Raw genomic sequence first — 24,505 nt, 5'->3', positions numbered from 1 at the left:
TTTACATGCTTTTGAACTGCTAGGTTGGCAGAAGCTAGGACAAGTAACGGGAGCTCACTCTGTTACGCGGCGCTAGGGATTCGAACCGCCAAACTGCCGACCTTTCTGATTGACAAGCTCAGCGTCTTAGCCCCTGAGCCACCGTGTCCCTTTTGGGGTGTCTACAGACTTGTAAATGTTAATGAGGATAATATATGAAGTTGGGACCCTCTGAAAATGGAGAACCTTTTTGTTGGGGAGAAGCAAACAGAGGAGAAGGGACCAGCTGACTGGGAGGGCTGAGAAAAATCAGCCGATAGTGAGATATTGAGGGGAGGGGGTGCTTTTACCCCTTTGCCACCCGTGACCACCTAAGAATTCATTAGTTTCACTTATCACTTTAGGGGGGGGGGTCTGCTAGCTGTTCTCTTCCTTCATCCCCCCCCCTCTGTTTTGATGCCCCTTTCCCCCATCCAAAACACGGCTTCGAAATCAGATCTGTGCGTGGGCCCTCCTCCTGCTGGATTACTGGGTGCTCACTGCTCTGCAGACATTTTCTGCCTCACTGCTGCCCAGAAGACGGGCAAGAGAGAGATGCACGAAGCGGCCTTTGTGTGCCTGGCACATGTGGCTTTGCGCTAGTTAAAATTAGGCCGTCATGCAAGGTCCGTACTGAGATGCGCCTGGAGCAAGGAAAAAGCCTCCCCCTTCCTGGTGCCTTCAAAAGCCCCGTCCTTATGCCTTCCTCATGCGCCAAATATTTGTGCTCCACGGTTGGTGAAACAGCAGGCCAGGCCTCCTGGGGCGTCTTCTGAAACCGTCCATGGAAGAGGGGTCAGCAGTCTTTTCATGGCCAGGTGGGCTCTCCTGTGGTGGGCTACAGCCATTGCTTTCAAGATCCAGATACTGCAAAAACGCGCATGCTTCTTGGATGAAGCTCCGTAGCAGAGGGAGGTTAAAATCTGGTTCTCTTTTTAAAGAGGTGTCTGTGTGTGTTTCAGTGGATCTCTTCCAGAGAGACGGTACGTAGGTGCCCATGGAGATCCTGTTGTGGAATGGAGATCCTATGTGGCAACCTGGATTCAGAGGGAAAACAGTCGTTGGAAGCACCCACGTTGCACCTGGCAGGAGCTCCTGAAGGCAGATTCCTGGTCTGGGGCGAGCAAGGAGTGGCCCTCATGTATAAACAGCAACAGGGTTGGAAGGGATCTTGGAGTCATCTAGTCCAACCCCCTGCTCACACAGGAGACCTGTTCTAGGGATTCGAACCGCCAAACTCCCAATCTTTCTTATCGACAAGCTCAGCCACCTAATCAGGCTATATACATCCATAAAACTTCCCCTTTCATAGCCAATGGCTTCGTAGCCCTGTTTGCAAGCCTCGTATTGAGATTTTTGCCATCCCGTCTCCCTCCTGTTTTGAATTTAATTGGTTGCATCTTACCTTTAATTAAGGGTGCCGAAGCAAAAGTTTAGAGTCTTAAGCAGGGGGCTGGACTGGATGACCTCCAAGGCCCACTCCAGCTCTGTTATTCTGTTAAGTACAACTTCTAGGTCACACAGCTCCACACACAAAGACAAGAAGCCTTTGGGAAGGATGAAACTTTGATTTCACTATGGAAATAGGAACATCAAAATAGGTGGAAAACACGTCTTTGAATATTATAGCGATATGAAGGGTTTGGGGGGGGGAGGGATAGAAAATTGTGGGGGGAAAATAATAATTATATATTAGTATGTTAAGATATACAAAAGGGCAGAAAGAGGGTTCAGAAATGAAAGGTGATAATAAAAGGCATGTATAAATAATACGAAACAATGGAAATGAAATGTAATATTTAGGAATAATAAGACTATGTTTATGCGTACTGACATGTATTTTACCCAGTTACCACGTCATTCACGCATTGATATGTATAAAGAATATAAAAAATAAAAAATTGATGGGGAAAAAAAAAAAAAACAGGAAGTCTTTGGGGGCTTCTTATGGGGGAGGGGGTTTTCTTTTCAGGTGCTACTTGCTTGGCTTTATTTGGATGAGGTGGAGAAGGTCCTCCCTCTCTGTCTTGCCTTCCCCCCACCCGGGCCCCCTTTATTCTCCCACATGCCTTTGGGGGGAGGGGGGGTGTCTGCCTGTTCTTGCTGCTAATTAGGTTGGGATCTGAGCGGAGCAGAGGAGACCAGCACCCCCCTCCCCAAATCTGCACAATGGGGCCAGCCTCCCTCCCCTTCCTTCTTGCCTATTTTAAGAGAGAGCTGGTTAACGGGAGGGAGAGACACAAAAGGACCTTCTCTTTTTGGCATGCCCTCCCAGGGACTGTCCTAATCCCTTGGGGGGGGGGGAAGCAGGGGCTGAAGGCTATGTCTCTGTGTGTGTGTGTGGGGCTTTTCTTCCCGCATCATGAGTGCCCTGACAGCAGCAGGACAAGCAGGGTCACCATAATGTTATATTATGTAAATATAAAGTTGGGATCGCTGAAATGCCACCCTGGGCACCCATCAGAGAAAGTAAATAAGCAAGGGCAACAATGGAAAGGAGGGAGGATGAGGAAGGAAAGGAAGAAAGGGTAAAGTAGAGGAAGTAAGGGAGAAGAAGTAAGAGAGGGGAAGGAGGAGGAGAAGAGAGGAGGAGGGGAGGAAAGAGAGCCGAAGAAGAAAAGAGGAAGGAGAGGAGGAAAGAAGAAGGCAGAGAAGGGAGGTTGAGAAGACGGAAGGAGCAGGGTTGTTGCAGAATAAGATGGAGACACGGGGTGGCAAGTAAGTGATCCAAAATGTATTTTATATAACGATTAACATTAATGGTTAATAGTTAAATGTTAGTAGCACTTATAAGAATGTATATTTGTGAATGTATTTGAATGGGAAAAAATAAACTTTTTCGAGGGTCTCCAAAATGGGAAGGGTCCCCTTTCTCCAAATCTTGGTAGATCTGGCACACCCACACCCTTTTTGACCTTCCAAAAGAGCTGAAAACTCAGCTCAGCCTGGGGACCCAAAGGGGTGCCCCCTTCTGGAAGTGACTCCTGGAGTAGAAAAGACCCCCTTCCCCCTTGAGCTGGAGGGATGCTGAGGCTCTCGGGACCAGCAGCCGCTTTGGACAGGACTGGCCCAGCCTCCTCCTGCAGAACTGGCAGCCCCTTGGCAGAGTGGGCGTGGGGAGGGGCAGGGTTAACTATAGATGGAGCTTCCCTCCCACTTCCTCCCTCTTTGACCACTTCAGCCTTTTAGAGAGGGAATGGCCCGTTGTGGATGAGACCACGTTGGGCAACCTTCCCCAGACGTAGACATGGCAGCTCTGGGCAGGGGGGGGAGGCCTTCGGGCCCACCGTCCGCCTTGCCTCTCGTGCGCTGTGGGTGGAGGAGGGTCCCTCAGCATTGCACGGTCGCCCTTCCTTGCCTTCCATAGCCCTGACGCCTTTTCTCTCTCTCCTTGCAGCCACGTCCAACGGGTCCCTTGAGGGCTTGGAGAACCGAGAAGGCGGGGTGTGCCAAACGCACTCCATGAAGATCATCATGAAAGTGGGACAAGGTGAGTTGTCCTTCCAGGGCCAGTGCGGGTTCTCTGATCTGGACTTGAGCTTGGTGCCATGGTAGGAGATGACCTTTGTGGGCCTTGAGTGACCTGGGTCTTTCCCAGAATGACCAGGGACGTGGAGAGGCTCAGCTGAAGCCCTCTGTGGAACTCCTTTGCGTTCCAGACATTTTTGGCCTAGAGACCCATCCGTAGCTGTCCTTTCCCCAAACGGCTCCTTCCAAATGAGTTTGTTTCCGCCGAGTGGCTGCAGCCCTTGTCCCCAAATAAAGGAGCACCTGATTGATAAGAGGGATTGTCTGCCCCCCTCTCTCTCTGCATGGGGTAAAATTAAGAATTCCCCGCTCCCTCTCGCGGGTTTAAATTGCCTTGATTCAGGAAGCTAAAAACTCAGAAAGCAGCAATTGTAAAATACAAAGGACAGAAAAGACATAAGGGGGTAGGAGGGGGAGGGGATTTTGAAAATGCCTTCAGTGCTATCATTTCAGGCAAGGGAGATCAGGCTCCAGCTGGGAAGCCTTTGCACGAGCAGAAGAAAGTTGGGGCGCAGAGCCCCTGTAGGAGGAAGCTGGTGTTCGGGAACTGGTTCCAACATTGGAGCCTCCAAAGTAGCTTTGATTTCCACTTTCAAGATTTATATAGCCAGCTAATGGCAAATAATAATAATAATAACCATGCAGTAGAGGAAACTTAACAAAACGCCCTGCTTCATCAGATGATTAGGAGAGAAGGAGGGAGGGAGAAAGTCGTTAAACCCATTTAAAGCCTCAGAATAAAGACCTTCCTTGCAGCTGCTTCATTCCGCACGAAAGTCGATGCCAGAGAAAACCCTCCAATAGAGAGACCTTTTCCATGCTGGTGCTAATGTCCAGGAAGCCCTTTTGCTTCTCCTACAGAAATGATGTGGGCAGAAAACGGCAGCCTTGCAAAGAGAGGAACCAGGAGGCAAAATTCCAGGATGAGATTTCAGCAAGAAACTCAGTACAGTCAAAGCAGCATAAGAATGTAAATGTGCTTAATGAGATTTGCCAAAAATGACTCCAGTTGCTCTGGCCGTAGACATTCTAGACAAATAATATGAAATGCAACCATCTTAACTTCTCACTGGAGATCTGCAATGATGACATATTTCAATCTGATAGCAATTGTGGTAGATCCAGCTAAGTGGACTCTAGGACAATTTGCTACGGTCAATTGGCTACAGCCAATTTACAACGGTCAGTGAACTGGTCGTGGTGATTTGACTGCAGTGAGTTGACCCTGGCAAAATGGCTATGGTGAGTTGGCTGCGGCAAGTTGCCCCATTCCATAAAAACTCACATGTTTTGTTGAGGTTTTTGAGAAAGTCACTTTTAAATGTTGGTTAAAAAGTTGAGGCTTTTTTGGCCCCCTGGGATGGATGGGACTTGGTTTTGTTCAGAAAGGTTAATGCAGCGACTTCTGGGCTGCAAAGGAGAACTTGTTGTTAGTTGCGAAGTTGTGTTCAACCCATTGCGACCCCATGGACAATGTTCCTCCAGGCCTTCCTGTCCTCTACCATCCTCTGGAGTCCATTGAAGCTCACGCCTACTGCTTCAGTGACTCCATCCAGTCACCTCATTCTCTGTCGTCCCCTTCTTCTTCTTTTGCCCTCCATCATTCCCAGCATGAGGCTCTTCTCCAGTGAGTCCTTCCTTCTCATTCTGTGGCCAAAGTCTTTGACTTTCCTCTTCAGGATCTGGCCTTCTAAAGAGCAGTCAGAGTTGATCTCCTCTAGGACTGACCGGTTGGATCGCCTTGCAGTCCAAGGGACTCACAGGAGTCTTCTCCAGCACCAGAGTTCAAAGGCCTCCATTCTTAGGTGCTCAGCCTTCCTTATGGTCCAACTTTCATAGCCATACATTGCAACTGGGAAAACCATCGCCTTGACTGTACACACTTTTGTTGGTAGAGTGATGTCTTTGCTTTTTAGTCTATATTTGCCATAGCTTTCCTCCCTAGGAGCAAGCGTGCTTTAATTTCTTGGCTGCAGTCCCCATCTGCGGTGATCTTGGAGCCCAAGAAAATAAAATCTGTCACTACTTCCATTTCTTCATCTATTTGCCAGGAATTGAGAGGGACAGATGCCATGATCTTAGTTTTCTTAATGTTGAGTTTCAACTTTTGCACTCTCCTACTTCAACCGCATCAAGAGGCTCTTTAGTTCCTCTTCGCTTTCTGCCCTTAAAGTGGTATCATCTGCACATCTGAGGTGGTTGATATTTCTCCCGGCAATTTTAATCCTAACTTTTGATTCATCTAGCCCTGCCTTCCCATGATGGCGATCTAGGAAATGCTTAATGGTATGGATGCCATGACGCCACCAGGGACACGTGCTATTTCCTGGGTTGGGAAGTGTAGAGGGGAAATGGGAGCATAGGAGCCTTAGACTGCTCATGCAAGGGAGTCCACAGGATTTCTGGGAAAGGCGAAATGCTGTGGAAGTGAAATGGGGGATTGGAGGGGAAGAAGAGGTTAGGACATCCTGGAAAACGAGGCAAGTAGACAAGCAGGGAATCTGCCCAGCATTATCTCAACAGTCCTTTTGAACATAAGAGGGTAGCAGGTGAGGCCCACGCTTGATTTCTTCCAGGGTTGAATAACATAATTATACACATGCTCTCCTTAACCCACAGTCGAGACCAACCTTGAACTGATATATGACCAATCTCTCTGTCCAGGTGTGTCTGGCAGACACACCTGAGATGAGGGGCTTTGCTAGCATTAGCTGATTGACAGGTTTCTTTGTTTTCAGCTTAATCTCTCCTGGCCCTAAGCCAGGTGGAGGGGCAGAAAGTTTTTTTTCCTGGTCCAAAGCAAAGCCCCTCGGTCTTTGGACGGCTGGGGTCATGGGGCATGTTTGCTTGGCGCACGCAATGCCAGCCTTTTTGATCACGGGGGGATCCTTGTGTCTCTTTGACAGAATGCTGTTGGCTGTTGAGAGGCCAAGTATTCCATGGATCCGAAGGCCAGGGTTTGTCACTTGGCAAATAAACCACAAGGCATGTTGGTTGAGGACATGCGCATAGGAGCCATGACGTGACGCTGCAGTGTAGAATGCAGGATGGCAGGCTAACTCACTGCTCACGGCCAGCAGTTCGATCCTGACCAGCTCAAGGTTGACTCAGCCTTCCACCCTTCTGAGGCGGGTAAAATGAGGACCCAGATTGTTAAGAGGAATAGGCTGATTCTGGAAACCGCTTAGAGAGGGCTGTAAAAAGAACTATGAAGCAGGATATTAAGTGCTGTTACTGTTGCTATCTCTGCTCTTTGGATTTCCATCCGAGAGGCCCAAAGATGCAAAGAGGAACGCCTGTGCCTGGGGACGTTGAAGAAATACCAACCTCTGTGCAATTTTAATTGGTTCATCTTCTTGATGCTGGAAAGGAAGAGTCAAGTCTGTGCAGCTGTAATTCTGGTGGTAAAATCCGAACAAAACGCAGAAGCTTTAATAGGTCTATGTTGAAGGCGGATGGGACAGCTTTGTAAAAGCCAGAGGCTCTGAGAATAGGGAGCAGTTAGACCTCTGCTTTGAAAAACTTCTGCCTTTCTCAACTGGAGAATAGAGGCGAGAGGCAAATTCTGATTTTGTATGGGCTCTGTTTCTTCTGCCTGCTTTTGAGCAGAAAAATAATTTATGTGGGATTTCCGAAATGGTTGGATCTTGAAGTCTTTGTTTGTTTTGGCAGTGTGGTGTCTATGTGTTTTGATATTAAACTTGCTTAATTCGCCCTCTATCGTTGCTTGAAATCAGTTTGGGACAGTGGTGAAATTCAATTTTTTTTTACTACTGGTTCTGTGGGTGTGGCTTGGTAGGCATGGCTTGATGGGCATGGCAGGGGAAGGATACTGCAAAATCTCCATTCCCTCCCCACTCCTGGGGAAAGGATATTGTAAAATCTCCATTCCTATCCCACTCCTGGGGAAAGGATACTGTAAAATCTCCATTCCTATCCCACTCCTGGGGAAAGGATACTGTAAAATCTCCATTCCTATCCCACTCCTGGGGAAAGGATACTGTAAAATCTCCATTCCTATCCCACTCCTGGAAAAAGGATACTGCAAATTCTCCATTCCCTCCCCACTCCTGGGGAAAGGATACTGCAAAATCTCCATTCCTATCCCACTCCTGGGGAAAGGATACTGTAAAATCTCCATTCCTATCCCACTCCTGGGGAAAGGATACTGTAAAAATCTCCATTCCTATCCCACTCCTGGGAAAAGGATACTGTAAAATCTCCATTCCTATCCCATTCCTGGGGAAAGGATACTGCAAAATCTCCATTCCCTCCCCACTCCTGGGGAAAAGATACTGTAAAATCTCCATTCCTATACCACTCCTGGGAAAAGGATACTGTAAAATCTCCATTCCTATCCCACTCCTGGGGAAAGGATACTGCAAAATCTCCATTCCCTCCCCACTCCTGGGGAAAGGATACTGTAAAATCTCCATTCCTATCCCACTCCTGGGGAAAGGATACTGTAAAATCTCCATTCCTATCCCACTCCTGGGGAAAGGATACTGTAAAATCTCCATTCCTATCCCACTCCTGGGGAAAGGATACTGTAAAATCTCCATTCCTATCCCACTCCTGGAAAAAGGATACTGCAAATTCTCCATTCCCTCCCCACTCCTGGGGAAAGGATACTGCAAAATCTCCATTCCTATCCCACTCCTGGGGAAAAGATACTGTAAAATCTCCATTCCTATACCACTCCTGGGAAAAGGATACTGTAAAATCTCCATTCCTATCCCACTCCTGGGGAAAGGATACTGCAAAATCTCCATTCCCTCCCCACTCCTGGGGAAAGGATACTGTAAAATCTCCATTCCTATCCCACTCCTGGGGAAAGGATACTGTAAAATCTCCATTCCTATCCCACTCCTGGGGAAAGGATACTGTAAAATCTCCATTCCTATCCCACTCCTGGGGAAAGGATACTGTAAAATCTCCATTCCTATCCCACTCCTGGAAAAAGGATACTGCAAATTCTCCATTCCCTCCCCACTCCTGGGGAAAGGATACTGCAAAATCTCCATTCCTATCCCACTCCTGGGGAAAGGATACTGTAAAATCTCCATTCCTATCCCACTCCTGGGGAAAGGATACTGTAAAAATCTCCATTCCTATCCCACTCCTGGGAAAAGGATACTGTAAAATCTCCATTCCTATCCCATTCCTGGGGAAAGGATACTGCAAAATCTCCATTCCCTCCCCACTCCTGGGAAAAGGATACTGTAAAATCTCCATTCCTATCCCATTCCTGGGGAAAGGATACTGCAAAATCTCCATTCCCTCCCCACTCCTGGGGAAAGGATACTGTAAAATCTCCATTCCTATCCCACTCCTGGGGAAAGGATACTGTAAAATCTCCATTCCTATCCCACTCCTGGGGAAAGGATACTGTAAAATCTCCATTCCTATCCCATTCCTGGGGAAAGGATACTGTAAAATCTCCATTCCTATCCCACTCTGGGGCCAGCCAGAAGTGGTATTTGCCGGTTCTCCGAACTACTCAAAATTTCTGCTACCGGTTCTGCAGAACTTGCCACCTGTTTGCTCCCGTGTAAGAGTCAGGGGAGCTCGCCCCAGAACCAGGTGGATTTCCAGATTAACCTTTAACTCAGGCATTTAACTCAGAGATTTTGCTGTATTCTTCCCTTGGAGTGGTGTGGGAATGGAGATTTTGCAGTATCCTTCCCCTGCCACGCCCACCAAGCCACACCCACAGAACCCGTAGTATAAAAATTTGAATTTCATCACTAGTCTACATGGGAGAACCCACAGAAGATCATGCAGAATAAGAAAGCTAAGATCCCGTGAGCCCTCCAGATCCACTCAGGCAGGAAGGCACTCGCCAATCAACCAGACATGTAGTAGACGAGGCCCAGAAGACGGTGGATGTGATGGACAGAGTGATGCCAAGTGACAGCGGCATCAGGGCGAAAAGGAGTAGGAGAAACTGGAGAAATAGCAGAGCCTGAAGGAGGAATGGAGTGGAAAGCACTGTGAAGCTGTATATAAGTCTAAGTGCTAGTGCTATTCTGATCCCATGGCCACTGGGACTCTGCAACACTTGAAAGTCCAAGGATCAGGCATAGGTGCCATCCATTCAGCCCTCTTACAACTTCACATGGTCGTTAAGCGAGGACTGTTTCTAACCATTTTTTAAAACAATCTCCAGGTATACATTGGAGACCAGAAGACTTTCAAGGTCCCTTCTAGCCTAGCCCCGTGATTCTGTGACCTGGTGGCTGGCTAGGAACATTGGCCACCTGTTTGCTCCCTTATAAGAGTCGGGGGGCTTGCCCAGAACCAGGGGGATTTCCAGATTAACCTTTAACTCATGCAGATGACAGAAAAGCCAGGCCAGCCATCCTCCCACTTGCTTTCCTTGTTTCCGTTTCTCCCATTATTTATACCATGATTCCCCCAAAATAAGATGGGTTCTTATTTTCTTTTGACCCCTGAAATAAGCGCTTGGCCTTATTTTCGGGGAGGTCTTATTATTTTTGAGGTGCAGGAGGTGGCGAGCATGGTCACCTCATGTCCGCTGCTGGGTTGCAATATTTTCGGGGAGGGCTTATTTTAGCGCATGCTCTCAAAAGCCCCACTGGGCTTATTATCCCGTGTGTGTGTGTGTGTGTGTGTGTGGAGGTCTTATTTTCAGGGAAACAGGTAGCTGTACTTCTCAGTCTCCTGGATGCTTGTCTTATGAATTTGACAGGATTTCAGAGAAGTTTAAAGCTTTTATCATGCAGTGTGAGACGATATACAAGACCAAGTAAGCTTCCCAAGAGGTTATTCTTCAGTGGAATTTATACACGGGGACAAATTTTTCAGGTCGAAATGCCAAATGCACAATTTCAATTATAGATAATAGTGACCTTCTTCTGGATTATTAGGCCAGTGTTTGTGCTTAAGCCACAATCTGTTTTTGATGGCCCTGCCCGCAGGGGGAAATGCTCGTCCTTACCGTTGCTGATTGTGCTAAGATTAAAAACAGAGTGCAGATGTAGTTAGCTAAATTTAAATTTTAGTTCTAGAGAGGAAGGCTGGGATTAATTGGCTTTAACTGACCCATTTAAAGGGGGTTTATTTGAGGAATGGCAAGATTAGGCGCATGAGTTGGGTGTGACAGGCTTTGGGGATGAGTGCAGCCACAGCCCAGCTATATTGCAATCAATTTCTATGCAAGCTTGGCTCTCTAGGAAACATGCATCCCATCAAGCTGTACATGCAGTCAGTGAAAACTGAATCAATTTATATGCATTAGAAAATACAGGTGGATAATAAACTGTAAGGTTCAGTACCAAAACTTGGCAGTTTGGAAAACTTTAATCTTTGCCAACAGTCTGTAAAGCGGCAACTCCGATTGTGGAACTATGGAATTGTGACTCGATTTCCAGAGAATACTTGAGAATGTAACTCTGTGACTCCAGGAAAAGAGAGATGCCATCTAGGAATTCTCTCTTCCTGACCAGTCCCTAATGACTTAGAAATAGAAATAGAAATTTAATTTGTTAGCCGCACCCTCTCCGCAAGGGACTCGGGGCGGCGTACAATAAAATATACATACATACATATAAACATAAAAATACACACATATACATACATATACATACATGCATGGAGGAGGTAATAATTAAAAATACATTACAATAATAATAATAAAAATTAAATTAGTCATTAAAAATACCCCGAAATAATAATACAATTTAAAAAAGGACTGTCAGGAGGAAAAGGATAAACTACGGTTGAGCCAGGCCAGACAGTTGAAAGAGGTGGGTCTTGAGCTTTACACGGAAGGAGCGGAGATCGGAAGTAATCCTGATACTTGCAGGAGGAGGACAAAGTACCTTCATTCAAATAGAATAGAACAGAACAGAATAGAATAGAATATAATTCTTTATTGGTCAAGTGTGATTGGACACACAAGGAATTTGTCTTTGGTGCAGATGCTCTCAGTGTACATAAAAAGACAAGTTACATTCATCAAGAATCCTAAGGTACAACACTTAATGATAGTCTTAGGGTACAAATAAGCAATCAGGAAACAATATCAATATAAATCGTAAGAATACGAGCAACAAAGTTAAGAGTCCTGCAGTCCTAAGTGGGAGGAGATGGGTGATAGGAACGATGAGAAGACTAATAGTAATAGTAATGCAGACTTAGTGAATAGTTTGACAGTGATGAGGGAATTATTTGTTTAGCAGAGTGATGGCATTGGGGAAAAAACTGTCCTTGTGTCTAGTTGTCTTGGTGCACAGTGCTCTACAGCGTCATTTGGAGGGTAGAAATTGAATCAATTTATGTCCAGGATGCGAGGGGTCTGTAGATATTTTCATGGCCCTCTTTTTGACTGGTGCAGTGCACAGGTCCTCAGTGGAAGGCAGGTTGGCAGTAACTGTTTTTTCTGCAGTTCTGATTCTCCTCTGAAGTCCGTGTCTGCCTTGTTGGGTTGCAGAGCCAAAGCAGACAGTGATGGAGGTGCAGATGACAGACTCAATCATTCCTCTGTGGAACTGTATCTGCAGCTCCTTGGCCTTCCTGAGTTTCAGGAAGTTTGAGCTTCCTGAGTTGGCCCAGAAACAACACATTAAAGCGAAACAACACATTAAAGTGCAGACCAATAGAAAGAGGGTTTTTCTTAAAAATCTATGTCTTCCCATTGCACTGAAGGGACCAGTCATAATCGTGAGCTGAGCCTCCCCCGAATGAATGGAAGTAAACAACCATCATGAAAGCTTAATTCTAGCTTTGGGTGCAGCAGTCTGGCGGTTCCTGATAGGAAAGGGGGCAAAACAGCTGACTGGTGGCCACTGGCAAGTTCTCCATGATCTCAGGAGTTCCCCATAATCTGCCAATATCTCCACCCTTCCCTTTTTTCTGACTTCAGAAGAACCACTGAAACGGAACAGCGTGTGACCTACAGCGTTGCATTACCCCCCCAACCCCCCAACCTCCCAATTTGTTTGCAGAATTGGAAATATATGTGAGCAGCTTCATAGCTGAACAGAAAGCAGACTTTCAACTTTTTCCTGGTCCTCATTTTAGACTGAAGCTATTTCTTTTGTCTAAATGCAGGGCTGAGCCACTGAACAGAGTGCTGTGATTGGCCCTCTGAGACAGAGACCGTGTTGAGTAGGGAAGGGTGATCTGGGAGGGAAGGAAAAAAGAAAGGAAGGAAGGAAGGGAAAAAGAAGGAAGGGAAAAAGAAGAAAGGGAAGAAGGAAAGGAAGGACAGAAAGGAAGGGAAGAAGGAGAGAAGAGGAAAAAAGAAAGGGAAGAAGGAAAGGAAGAAAGGAAAGGAAAAGGAAGGAAGGGAAAAAAGAAAGGGAAGAAGGGAGGGAAGGAGATGGATGACGAAGGGAGGGAAAGAGGGAGGAATCTTAAGAGGACAGCTTGTATGGGACTTTGTAGCAGTTGGGGGGGGGGACTCTGAACTGAAGGGGTTATTAATGGCATTTCCATTGTTTCCTTCAGCACCTCTGACCGTCTGACATATTTCCTGCAAATGGTCTTTTGCATCAGCTCCCTGCTCCTGGCCAAAAGCCGACACTTTTCTTGGCTGCCGCCGAATTGATCATGGCCTAAATTACAGTCCGGTGCCCCACCTGAGCCGCCGGGCCCCCTTCCCCAGAGACCGGCCACAGTTTTTCACCCCGACTTTTCCCTCCCTGTTCTTAGATCCCAATGCGGTGATGCCAGAGCAGCTGACCACAAGCCGGCCCAGCAAGGATTCAGGCAGTGCGGGGAACGTCGCCACACAAAGCCCCCATCACAGATTCCCCTCCGTGGTGGAGGTCCCAGGGAAGCCAGGTAAGACCACCCACCGCCTGGCACTGGAGAAGCATCTGAAGGCAAGGATGGCTTATAAAGTGGCTCTGCATTTTCTAACCTATTGGGGTTGTTTCTAGTGAATGGGAACGTTGGGGGTTCCGCTTGGCCTCCGGCTGCTGGGAGTTTGGATCAGTTCGCTTGCGTTCGCTTCTTAAAGTTAGCATAAAATTAAAACCACACCTCCCACCCTGATGACATCACAACTCACCCTAAAGCCCTGGGATTGCTCAGCCTGAGCTCCTCTTGAGCTCATTCTCTGCAAGCGCCTTAGTCTGAGATGGGCTCAAGAGGCGCCCAGGCTGAGCAATCCCAGGGCTTTAGGGTGATGTCATCAGGGTGGGAGGTGTGGTTTTAATTTTATGTTAACTTTAATAACTTACTGTTGGTAGTTTGTGATTGCTGTGGCTGCCAAGAACCAAACACTCTGAGGAAGAGTAGAACATCTGGGTTTGCTTAGCCTGTAGAAGAGAAGGCGACACGACAGCAGTCTTCAAATACCCAAAGGGCATTCTCAGTTTTCCTAGGGACTAGGACCAGAATCACAGGACGAACACTGCCCCATGGGAGGTTCAGGCGGTATCTCAGGTGGAGCTTCCCGGTGCTGTATGAGCCAGCCATCACCCAGTGGAACAGGTTGCCAGTGGGAGTGGTCAGTTCTTCAAGGGTGGAAATCTAGAACAGGAGGCTGAATAGTCATCTCTCAAAGATGTTTGGAGCAAGGGTCCTTGGTGCCTGGTTTGTTTTCTTACAGACGTCTCATTACCCAAACTTGGTAACATCATCAGTGTTGGTAGGGAATGGGGCTCTGAGGAATGTTACCTAACGAAGGTTGTAGTAGATAACTTCAATTGCCACTTCCTACTCTCTGTTCTGTAATTTTTGTGATTTTTAATTAGGAACGTGTATGTGTGTGTTTTTTTTTTTTTATAAAAGGAATATTCGAAGGAAAAATTGTTTTAATAATGCTCTTTATGCTTTTGTACATGCCCTCAGGTGTCTAAACACCCTACAAAAGCAGCTTCTAGTTGATGAGCCTGGGAAATAGTAGGTTGGTTTCCAAGGTTTGTGAGAATGAACCTACAGGGAAGATGGGACACATAAGTCTCGCTCAAACCAGATCAAAAAGGGAGAAAGTTTTCCTCGGGCTGATTTCAGCTTTGGTAGCATCTGGAAGGGGATCCATAATAACCACTTTAAGGAAGGCACAGCAACGGATAGTTTCCCAAATTCCAGACGGCTCCCATGTGAACTGGATGATGCAACCGCATTCTGATGGAAAGACACCAGTGTGAGAAAGTGTGTAAGTGTGTAAAGGAGTGGTGTTTTTTGTATGAGGATTGAAAAATGTGTGGGGAGTGAGCGAAGAGGGTGACCGGGGGGGGGGGGGGGAATCCTTCCATAGAATAAATGAAAGGGGTGAAATGATTTGGAAAGAAACACAAGTGAGGAACTGTTGCAGGGAGGATTTCAGAGATTTGCAGAGGAATTCGAGGATTCATCAAATAGGGAATCTGAAATAAATTCTGGAAAAGGTGCCTAAGGGGGAAAAAAAAGTAATACATTTCATGTAAGTATGGAAAGGAACAAGGCTACGAATAAAGCGGGGTCAAAAACATTTATGGGGCGGCTGTTTGAATTGTTTAATCTTGTTAGGGTGGCCTTTGCACCCCCACCCCACCTTGGGAAAAATGTTCCCCCTACACCCTTGATGGCGAACCTGTGGCATCTGCACCACAGGTGGCACGCAGAGACATATCTGCTGGCAAGCGATCCGTCAGTTCCAGCGCCGGCCAGCTGACTTTTGGCCTTCTGGAGCCTGGGGAGGGCGAAAAATGCCCCCCCACCTCTCACCCCCCCCCCCGAGGAAATCCCAAGCTCAGCTTGGAGGCGATTAGTGCGGGTGGGGGTGGAGGTGCACTTTGCATTATTGTTGCCGGTACACACACGCGCTCTATTGTGCCCGTGCCCTCGCATTTTTGGCACCCAACACCCAAAAGGTTAGCCGTCATCACTGCCCCAGGCAAAGTCAGCAAGAGCGACTATTCAGGGGGCTTGGTGTTTTTAAGCGTAGAAAATAAGTTGGCAAAACTCTGATGGAAAAAGACTGAAAGCAACGACAGGAAGGGAGATGATGAACCCTTTGGGAAGTTCCTTGTCAAATGATGTCTGCCGGCAGAATGTGCAGGTTGGTCCCTGGGAGGGGCTGGGGGTGTCGTCTTGGAAGAGGGGAACAACAGTTCGTGCCCCACAGAGTCCTGGGATTTGCGTAGTGCAGGGGTGTCCAAACGTGGGGGACTTTAAGACTTTAAGACTTAACTCCCAGAATTCCCCAGTCAGCCATATTGCGTATTGAAGGTATCTGTGGATCTGTGTCTGTGTCTAATGAATGTCTAATGCAGGGGTGTCCAAACTTGGGAACTTTAAGACTTGTGGACTTCAACTCCCAGAATTCCCCAGCCAGCATAGCTGGCTGGGGAATTCTGGGAGTTGAAGTCCACAAGTCTTAAAGTTCCCAAGTTTGGACACCCCTGGTCTAATGAATTGTTACGCTGACCACAGACACATATAGCTGGGAGATAGGAGTTGTTCCACCCCTTTCCCCAACTTTACTGCATGCTCTACATTCGTCCATCTTTCATGGCCTGAATGGCTCCAGTTGGTCACCGGGAACAGAAGTTCTCTGACAAGGGCTTCAGGGTGTGAATTGTTCATTAGATTTCTCTTTCAAACTTGAAGTTTGATATGTGATTGTATCACAGATGGTCAAACAGCTAGATGGCAGAGTAGAATAGAATAGAAAATATGGAAGAAGGGAAGGGAATAGAATATAGTAGAATAGAATAGAATAGAATTCTATATTGGCCAAGTGTGATTGGACACACAAGGAATTTGTCTTTGGTGCAGATGCTCTCAGTGTACATAAAAAGACAAGATAGAATCGTCACAAATCATAAGGTACAACACTTAATGAGAGTCACAGGGTACAAATAAGCAATCAGGAAACAATCAACATCCATATAAATCGTAAGGATACAAGCAGCAAAGTTACAGTCCTGCAGTCATAAGTGGGAAGAGATGGGTGATAGGAACGATGAGAAGACTAAGAGTAATGTAGCCTTAGTGAATGGTTTGACAGTGCGGAGGGAATTATTTGTTTAGCATCACTCTGCTAAACTAAACACTATAGACAATATTTTGTCTCTAGGTGTGAAACAATAAAGAATTCAGTTCGGAAGAATCGCCATTCTTGCTTTTGGGCTTGACCAACAGTAAATTGTTCTAGATAATTAACCCAAATGTCCAAAGATTGCTACAGGAAATGACTGAACATTAACACAAGTCAACAGAAAAATAATAGCAAAATAACAATATGGACAAAGTTCGTTCCACCCTTGAAGAGCTCCATCTTGGTTACCTTCCTGAAAGATTTAGGGAAACAGGTCATTGCGAAAGGCAGGTAATGAGGGAAGATGAAGGTTTATCAGGTGTTCCAGGAGCACAAGAATAAACCCACCCTGAGCTTTTAGAAGAAGGCCAGGAGATGCTGTGCTGTAGCCAGCAAGATGGCGGATCCCTGAAGGGAAGGCGGGGTGCAGCCGAACCCTGCAAGGAGACAAGAGAAGCCTTGTGATGGCTGCTGACTCACAGCTGTGAGGAAACAAAATAAGTAGGCACTTACCACACCCTGGTACACTAGGAGCAAAGATTACGGATGGGGACGTGCAGCTTCCAGCCTTTTCCCTGCCCAGCAACAATTATCCCTACCTGCTAATACATGTGGGGGCAAATTATCCTGCAGTAAAAAAGCCGCAACTGTCTTATCACGGAGGCGGAAGAACCTGGAAAGAAATTGGGAAATGGAGTGTTTCTTACAGAATATATGGGAGAAACCAGAGTTGAAGGAGAATGCATGACTATCAACCCTGGGCCGATGGGAGGGGAAGGATTCTGCAACTGTGGCCTGAATTATTTGGACCATGGACTTGTTCTGACCTAGGTTTCACAAAACCACGGAGCAGACTCCTTGTCTTGACAAAACCCCTTTTTTTCTTAAGCTAATGTGAATTCTTCTCATTCACACCCAGCAAAATCCCAGCAAACAGTCTTTCAAGGGTTAGTTTATAACCACAGACCTTATCAGGCTTGGAGAGCTGCCAGGCCGATATCTTTGCAACCCCGTAGAAGAAAATAATTGGCAACAGTCACAAACAAATCTTCACACTAATGAAACGAACAAATTGTCTCCTGCAAACTCCATTCTCCTTTAGCTCCTCTTTATTTCCTATGGGAGGGGCCATTCACCTTCCACCTGTGCCTTTGCTCCTGAGTCGGCCCTTATTCCTTAACTGTTCCCTTCTCCTGGCAGCTCTGTGCATGTGCACATCGGAAACAGGCTCCAGCTGTTCTTCTGCCCCACTGATCTCCAAGTCCAAAGGCAGCTGATAACTGGCATACGGCTCTGGCCCCCTCTCTGCCTCCGACACAGAGCCCTCATCAGAGCCTTCCCCAGACTCCAGGACTGGCCCCATGTTCCTCCCTCATCTCCTCATTGTCTGAGTCTGCCACCTGCTCCGCTGGCCGCTGGTGGGCCACAACAGGACTGCCGACATTGTGGTGGGTTACACTCACCTGGTCTGATGAAAGTCTGATATGTTCAAGGACAGGTAGTCCTCGACTTACAACCACAATCAAGCAGAAAATGCATGTTGCTAAGCGAGACATTTGTTCGATGAATTTTGCCCCATTTTACGACTTTTCTTGCCAGAGTTGTTAAGTGAATCGCTGCAGCTGTTAAGTGAGTCATCTTGTTGTTCAGCGAATCTGGCTTTCTCATTGACTTTGCTTATCCGAAGGTCGCAAAAGGGAACCTCATGACCGCAATCGTCGTAAAAATGAGTCAGTTGCCAACCATCCGGAATTTCGATCACGTGACCATGAGGGAGCTGCAGTGGTCATAACTGTAAAAAAAATGGTCATTAGTCGCTTTTTTCAGCGCCGTTGTAACTTTGAACCCAATGGACGTTTGTAAGTCAAGGACTCCCTACGGAGCAAGTTTGAGAGAGCAGAACCTCTTTCAAAAATGCAGCCGGAAAAACTTCAGGGATTTCTCCAGGCAGTGAGTTGACAGCGACTGAAACACACACACACACACACACACACACACACACACACACACACACACACATCCCGGACACAAAAGAGTGTATAAACAGGTTATAACTATTATATATAACTATAAAATATAACAACGCCCTCAATAAAAACTCAGAAAGGACATCAAGTTCACGGCTTTTGTTATGCGTTCAGTGTTTAAAATGGTCTCGTGTATCGTCCCACACTGAATGATAAAAGTTTTAAACTTCTCTGAAATCCTGTCAAATTTATAAGACGAGCATCCAGGAGACTGAGAAGTACAGCTACCCTGCTTCCCTGAAAATAAGACACATACCCCCCCCCCTCGGGATAATAAGCCCAATGGGGCTTTTGAGCCCATTCCCTTTTAAAGGGGAGGAAGGAGGAAGCCCCCATCGTCTCTGCGGGAGGCAGCTCAGTCGCCCCCTCCTCCGAGGAGACCCCTGGCCGTTTGCCCCTTCCTGGTAGATAGGAAGAAGGAAGAGGATGATCCAAGACTGGGAAGCTGGACGTTTCTAATGCCTTTGGGGTGGACGCTTAGCCCTCTTCCAAAAGGGAAGGTTTCACTTGACAGAAGGGCCGATTCCAATAGGACATTGGCCGATGCTTCCAGGTGGGTTTCTGGGTGGGATGGGGGTGGGAAGTAGCCCAAATGCCCCTCACAGCTCCAGATTAATCTGAAAGAACAAAGGATTTTTAAAAGAACCTGCTAGAAGTTGACCTGTTATGGTTAGATTCCTTTTACCCATTAAAGTTTAATGCAAATCTATTTAAGGAGCAGATACGCATTAACCCTTGGTTTTGTGCACACCGATGTTCATAAAGCTTTTTCTTAAACCGACGTACCGCTTTTCCAGATCTTTACCAGCTGTGCTTGTTCTCCCGCTGGCTCTGGGGGCTTCTTTGCCCCCCATGAGTCTCCTGCCCTCTCCTCTTGTTGGGAAAGCTTTGACAAACCTCTGGTGGATGCAGTTCTCCATAGGAAGTTTCCTCAGCCTTCTGGCATAAAAAATCAGGCGAAAGATGAGCGAAAGTAGATGGGGCAGCCCTGGGAAGCCATGTATAGAAGTCGTAGAACAATAGAGTTGGAAGGGACCTTGGAGGTCTTCTAGTCCAACCCCCTGCTCAAGCAGGAGACCCTACACTATTCTGGACCAACGGCTGTCTAGTCTCTTCTTGAAAACCTCCAGTGAGGTTCCACTGGTCAATTGTTCTGTTAACTAATCCTAATCCATTGATGAAAAGTAAATGGCATTCTTCTGGAAGAATAGGATTAAGAATAGCACTTAGACTTACAGTAGTAGCCAAAATTGTGGAAACCTTTTGGAAAAAAACGTGTATTTTTGGGTTTGAAGGCTAATAACACCACTTTTTTTGGAGTAGTACCATAAAATTATACATCAATGGAAAGATAATTTAATCATTTTTCCTATGGTGATAATTTTGGTATATCTCATTTTTTTTCTATGCTTCACTTTTCTTCTTTATAACTGCTATTCTAATAGCAGATCCTCCATAAAGGTTATTGCATTACATTGGTGATTAAATTATCTTTCCATTGATATATAATTTTATGTTGCTACTCCCCCCCCAAAAAGTGGTATTAGCAATCAAACCTCAAAAATACACTTTTCCCAAAAGGTTTCTACAATTTTGGTCACTACTGTATATACCGCTTTATAGCCCTGTCTAAGTGGTTTACAAAATCAGCCTATTGCCCCCAACAATCCAGGTCCCCATTTTACCGATCTCAGAAGGACAGAAGGCTGAGTCAACCTTGAGCCAGTGAGGATGGAACTCCTGGCTGTGGGCAGAATTAGCCTGCAGTACTGCATTCTCACCACTGCGCCGCCAGGGCTCCTTGGTGATTTCCTTTCATATCATTTTGTTATCCAAAATGGTGCCTCCTAGATGGGCTACAGGATAATTTACCTGGGGGGTGAATGTCTGGGGGATATTGGAAGTGATGCTGATGCTCATCGAGAACGCCACCAGCTCTGGCCTAGAGTTTTGGAGTTGGAAGAAAAATAATCGTAATGTTGGTCTTGGAAAGGCTGTATTTTGATCTGGCAGCTCTGTGGTCGCAAGAGAGAGAAGTTGGGTGCATTCCTGATTCTTCTCAAGCTCTCCTGAGACTCTGTGTAGCAGTTTCGCTCCTATCAGAACAATGTGTTCCATGCAGTAGGAATGGTATTCTGCTACATTGGAAGCTGCCGTGGGAGAGATCTCTCTCCCTCTCTCTCTCTCTCTCTCTCTTCTCTCTCTCTCTCTCTCTCTCTCTCTCTCCTCCCTCCTCCCTCCCTCCCTCCCTCCCTCCCTCCCTCCCTCCCTCTCACACCCTCTGTCATTTGAGTGAGATGAGGTTGTGCAGGTTCGAACTTCTGCGACTTCAACTCCCAGAATTCTCCAGCCAGCATAATTTACTCTCTTGTAATCCCTTCCTCTGCAATCTCTCCACTTAGATCAGAGGTCTAAAAGATCTTTTATTACAAGAGAATAAATTATGCTGGCTGGAGAATTCTGGAGTTGACGTCCGCAAGTCTTAAAGTTGCCAACTTTGAAGACCTCTGGCTTATGGTCCTGGCGTGTGTGGAATCCAGTAAATTGAACGGAATCTTTCTTTTCTGGGATACGGCCATTTTATAACGAACAGGGTGGTGGCAGTGGTTGTAACTCAATTTACATGCGGCGCAGTAAATCTAGCCTCTTGTCCTTGATGTCCATAATCCAACTGTCTACTTCAAAGCTAGTGGACCCTTCCCTTATTTGTTCCTTTCTGGATGGGAGTGCCTTGCTGGGAGTGGGGGACCCATGGACAGGTTATGTCCTGTCCTGCATGGATTAGGCAATGCTTGCACTCTCCAGAAATGACTCCAAAGCTTTTAAGAGACGCCGTTTCCTTCCTATTTCAGCCAGGTGTGATTCCAGGATAGCCTTACACTGGCTGCCGATTTACCTCCCAGCCCAGTTCATACTGTGGCATTTTCTTTCAGATCCTCAACTGAGACAGCTGGGCCTTAAAATCCCAAGGAAGCCCTTTTTGCCAAGCCTCCTTGAGGGAGGAGCATTGGGTCATCCTTGTGGCGAGAGATCATTTTACAGTGGGACCAGGGGTGAAATTCAGCAGGTTCTGGCAAGTTCTGGAGAACCGTTAGTGGAAATTTTGAGTAGTTGGAGAACAGGCAAATGCCACCTCTGGCTGGCCCTAGAGTGGGGCAGGAATGAAGATTTTGCTGCATCCTTCCCCCGGAGTGGAGGGAAGGGCAATTTTACAGTATCGTTCCCCTGGAGGGGGGGGGGGGAACAGGGATTTTACAGTATCCTTCCCCAGCCACGCCCACCAAGCCACCCCCACAGAACCAGTAGTAAAAAAAAAATTGAATTTCACCACTGGGTGGGACCCCTTTTCCACAGAGATGCTTCTTTTGAACTTGAAGAGATGGTGGCCTACTTGTTCTAACCTGGTTTATTTCGTAAAGTGCAGGTCCTTGGGTTTGGGCACCAAGATTCCCGTCTACACGAAGGGCCCCTGAAGACGTACAGAGGGGGGACCGTCTGCCTGGTCCCACCTCCAACCTTTCTTAATTTCTCTTTTCCTTCCACACCTGCAGACCCTGTTAACCAAGATGGCCAGGATACCCAAAGACCAACCGATGGATTCTTCAGCTCCAAGGTGGCCGTGTTTGCTGCCATCGGGGCCGGCTGCCTCATTTTCGTCCTCATCCTCATCTTCCTCATTGTCCTGCTCATCAAGATCCGAAAACGGCACCGGAAGCACACACAGCAGCGGGCGGCGGCCCTGTCGCTCAGCACCCTGGCCAGCCCCAAGAGCAGCGGCAACGCCGGCTCCGAGCCCAGCGACATCATCATCCCTTTGCGGACTACAGAGAACAACTACTGCCCTCATTACGAGAAAGTCAGCGGAGACTACGGGCACCCGGTCTACATAGTCCAGGAGATGCCCCCCCAGAGCCCGGCTAACATTTATTACAAGGTCTGAGGACAAACCTTGCCACCCCCACCGCAAAAGCCCTCCGGGTGCCAGGCGAGAGGAGGAGGAGGAGGGTCTGCTTTCCCCCTCAAGCACTCCCCTCCCTTGATTAGCATTTAGCTTTGTAAGTTTGGAGCTTTTCAGACCCAGGATTTGAGGGTGGGGGGTGTCCTCTTGCTCCCCACTCCACTCCCAGCCCGCTTTGTGGCCCTCACTTGGGCTCTGTGCCTTTCTCGCTCTTGAACCCACCCGGGAAGCCCCACAATGGTCGCCGCCGCGCTTTGGGGGTAGATTTTCCAGTTCCTCCTCGTCATTTTGTTTGGGGGGGGAGGGGTCATTGTTGGGAGAGAAGCCACACCAAGCCTGGCACTCCAAAGGAGCGGGGTCATGCCAGTCCCTGCGGGCAGAGCTTTGGGCCGTGCTGAGAAAGGAGTCTGCCGAACCCCATCTTTTATATATATATACATATATATATATATATATTATAATTCTAAAGTATTTTTTGTAACTTTTTAAAAAATTGCGAAAGATTGGATTTGTGAGCTGCCTCCTGCGGTTTCCCAGCACAAGCTCATCTGCAGTCCCCCCCCCCCCCCCCAGCCTCCCCAGCGTCTCGGGCCTCATCCACTCATCCCACTGGACAGTCTCATGCTCTGTGTCTGCTGCGAGAAATGTGGACCGTTTTCGTTTCTTTTTGCTAATTTATGAAACAAAAACCACAAACCTGCAATGTTTGCAATGGTCAGAGAACCTAGTTCTGGAAACCAACCAGAAGGGGGTGTCAAGGGGTGGGCTGCTGTTTGTGCCCACCAGAACAGCCGCCCTCATGGGCCGGGGTGCAGGTGCGCCAGGGGATTTTGATGCGCAGGGCAGGGCCTCCCTGAATTCCCGATTCCGTGACCCAGAAGAGGGGAATGAAGGGAAAGCATCCTTAGTCCCTTCCAGGAAGCCCGTGGACGGGAGCTCAGCTTTTGGCTATTTAGGGTTTCAGGAGGAGGAGCCACACAGACCCCCCTCGCCCCTTGCTTGGATCCGGTCTCTTTTATGCCCAATTGCAGAATGTGGCAATCAAAACCCTCTCCCCCACCCCAATTTCTTTCATCCAGCCACCCATCCCGGAGCTCTTCATTGGTTCGCTTCCTGACAGTCATATTAATTCTAATGGTGGCTCCTGTGGCCTGCAAGGGCCCTTGATTGGCCCCGGGCCCCTTCTTTCATGAAAGAAAGCCCCTCTGGGTTCAGCTCTCCCAGTGGGTTGCGGATGTCAGGGGGCAAAGCCTCCAGGGAAGGGAAGAGGGGGCCCACATCTGCCCTGAAGAGGGAGTCTCCCCCTCCCTTGGTGGTCGGAATGAAGCGGGGGGGGGTCATTCCCCCTCACACCTGCTTGGCTGCAGCATCCTGGGCTCCAGGTCCTTCCACGTCCACCTTGCACCATGCCAGAAGCCTTATTTTGCACAGGGAGGACTCTGTGCCTCTTGCTCTGCGCTCGTGTGTCTCGCCCTCCACGCCTCCTTTCCATGCACACCTCCTTCATCAAACCCGGTTGCAGCTCACTGTCCACCCCACCCCCCACCCCAGGCCATCCGGCCCCACAGCAAGGCCCCAAGGCCGTCCTTCTGCCTGGCAGCCGACTGCTGGAGTCTGCCTCGGCTGCCCCAGAGAAGATTGCAAGGCTGGCCCTGTGCGGCCCATCGTCAGCCTGCCTGCCTTCTGGAGACCGACTTCTGCAATAAACTGGTCCAGTCGGTCAGGGTGGGGTGGGGACGGGGACAGAGGGGCTCTTCTGACCAGTTGCCCATCCTCGGAGACAGGCCCCTCCCGGCCCCTCCCCATCAGCATTTCTCCGCAGGCTATGAAGTTGGTGTGTCTGTCCATCCGTCTGTCCGTCTGTCTGTGTAAGGGCTTAGGTTAATTGTGCACTTTGAGGCGTGTTCAGTGGAGATCAGCCAAGAATTCCAAATTTCTCAGGGCTCCACAGATAATCGACAGGTAATTTTTAGTAGC

At 47.7% G+C, this 24,505-nt stretch overlaps 1 protein-coding gene across 1 annotated transcript in view; it reads left to right on the top strand.

The window, feature by feature from the left end:
- Nucleotides 1-23,217, top strand: part of EFNB1 (ephrin B1) — an 81,505-nt gene extending 58,288 nt beyond the window's left edge. Inside the window, exons 3-5 of the mRNA XM_081964028.1 lie at nt 3,416-3,508; nt 13,225-13,356; nt 22,122-23,217. Coding sequence (XP_081820154.1) covers nt 3,416-3,508; nt 13,225-13,356; nt 22,122-22,510 — 614 coding nt within the window. The 3' untranslated portion in view covers nt 22,511-23,217. The remainder of the gene's footprint in view (nt 1-3,415; nt 3,509-13,224; nt 13,357-22,121) is intronic.
- The last annotated feature ends 1,288 nt before the right edge of the window (nt 23,218-24,505 follow it).

Source organism: Natrix helvetica (genome assembly GCF_964273705.1).
Source record: "Natrix helvetica genome assembly, chromosome: 11".
Classification (NCBI taxonomy): Eukaryota; Metazoa; Chordata; class Lepidosauria; order Squamata; family Natricidae; genus Natrix; species Natrix helvetica.
This window is presented reverse-complemented; position numbering and strand designations above follow the sequence as displayed.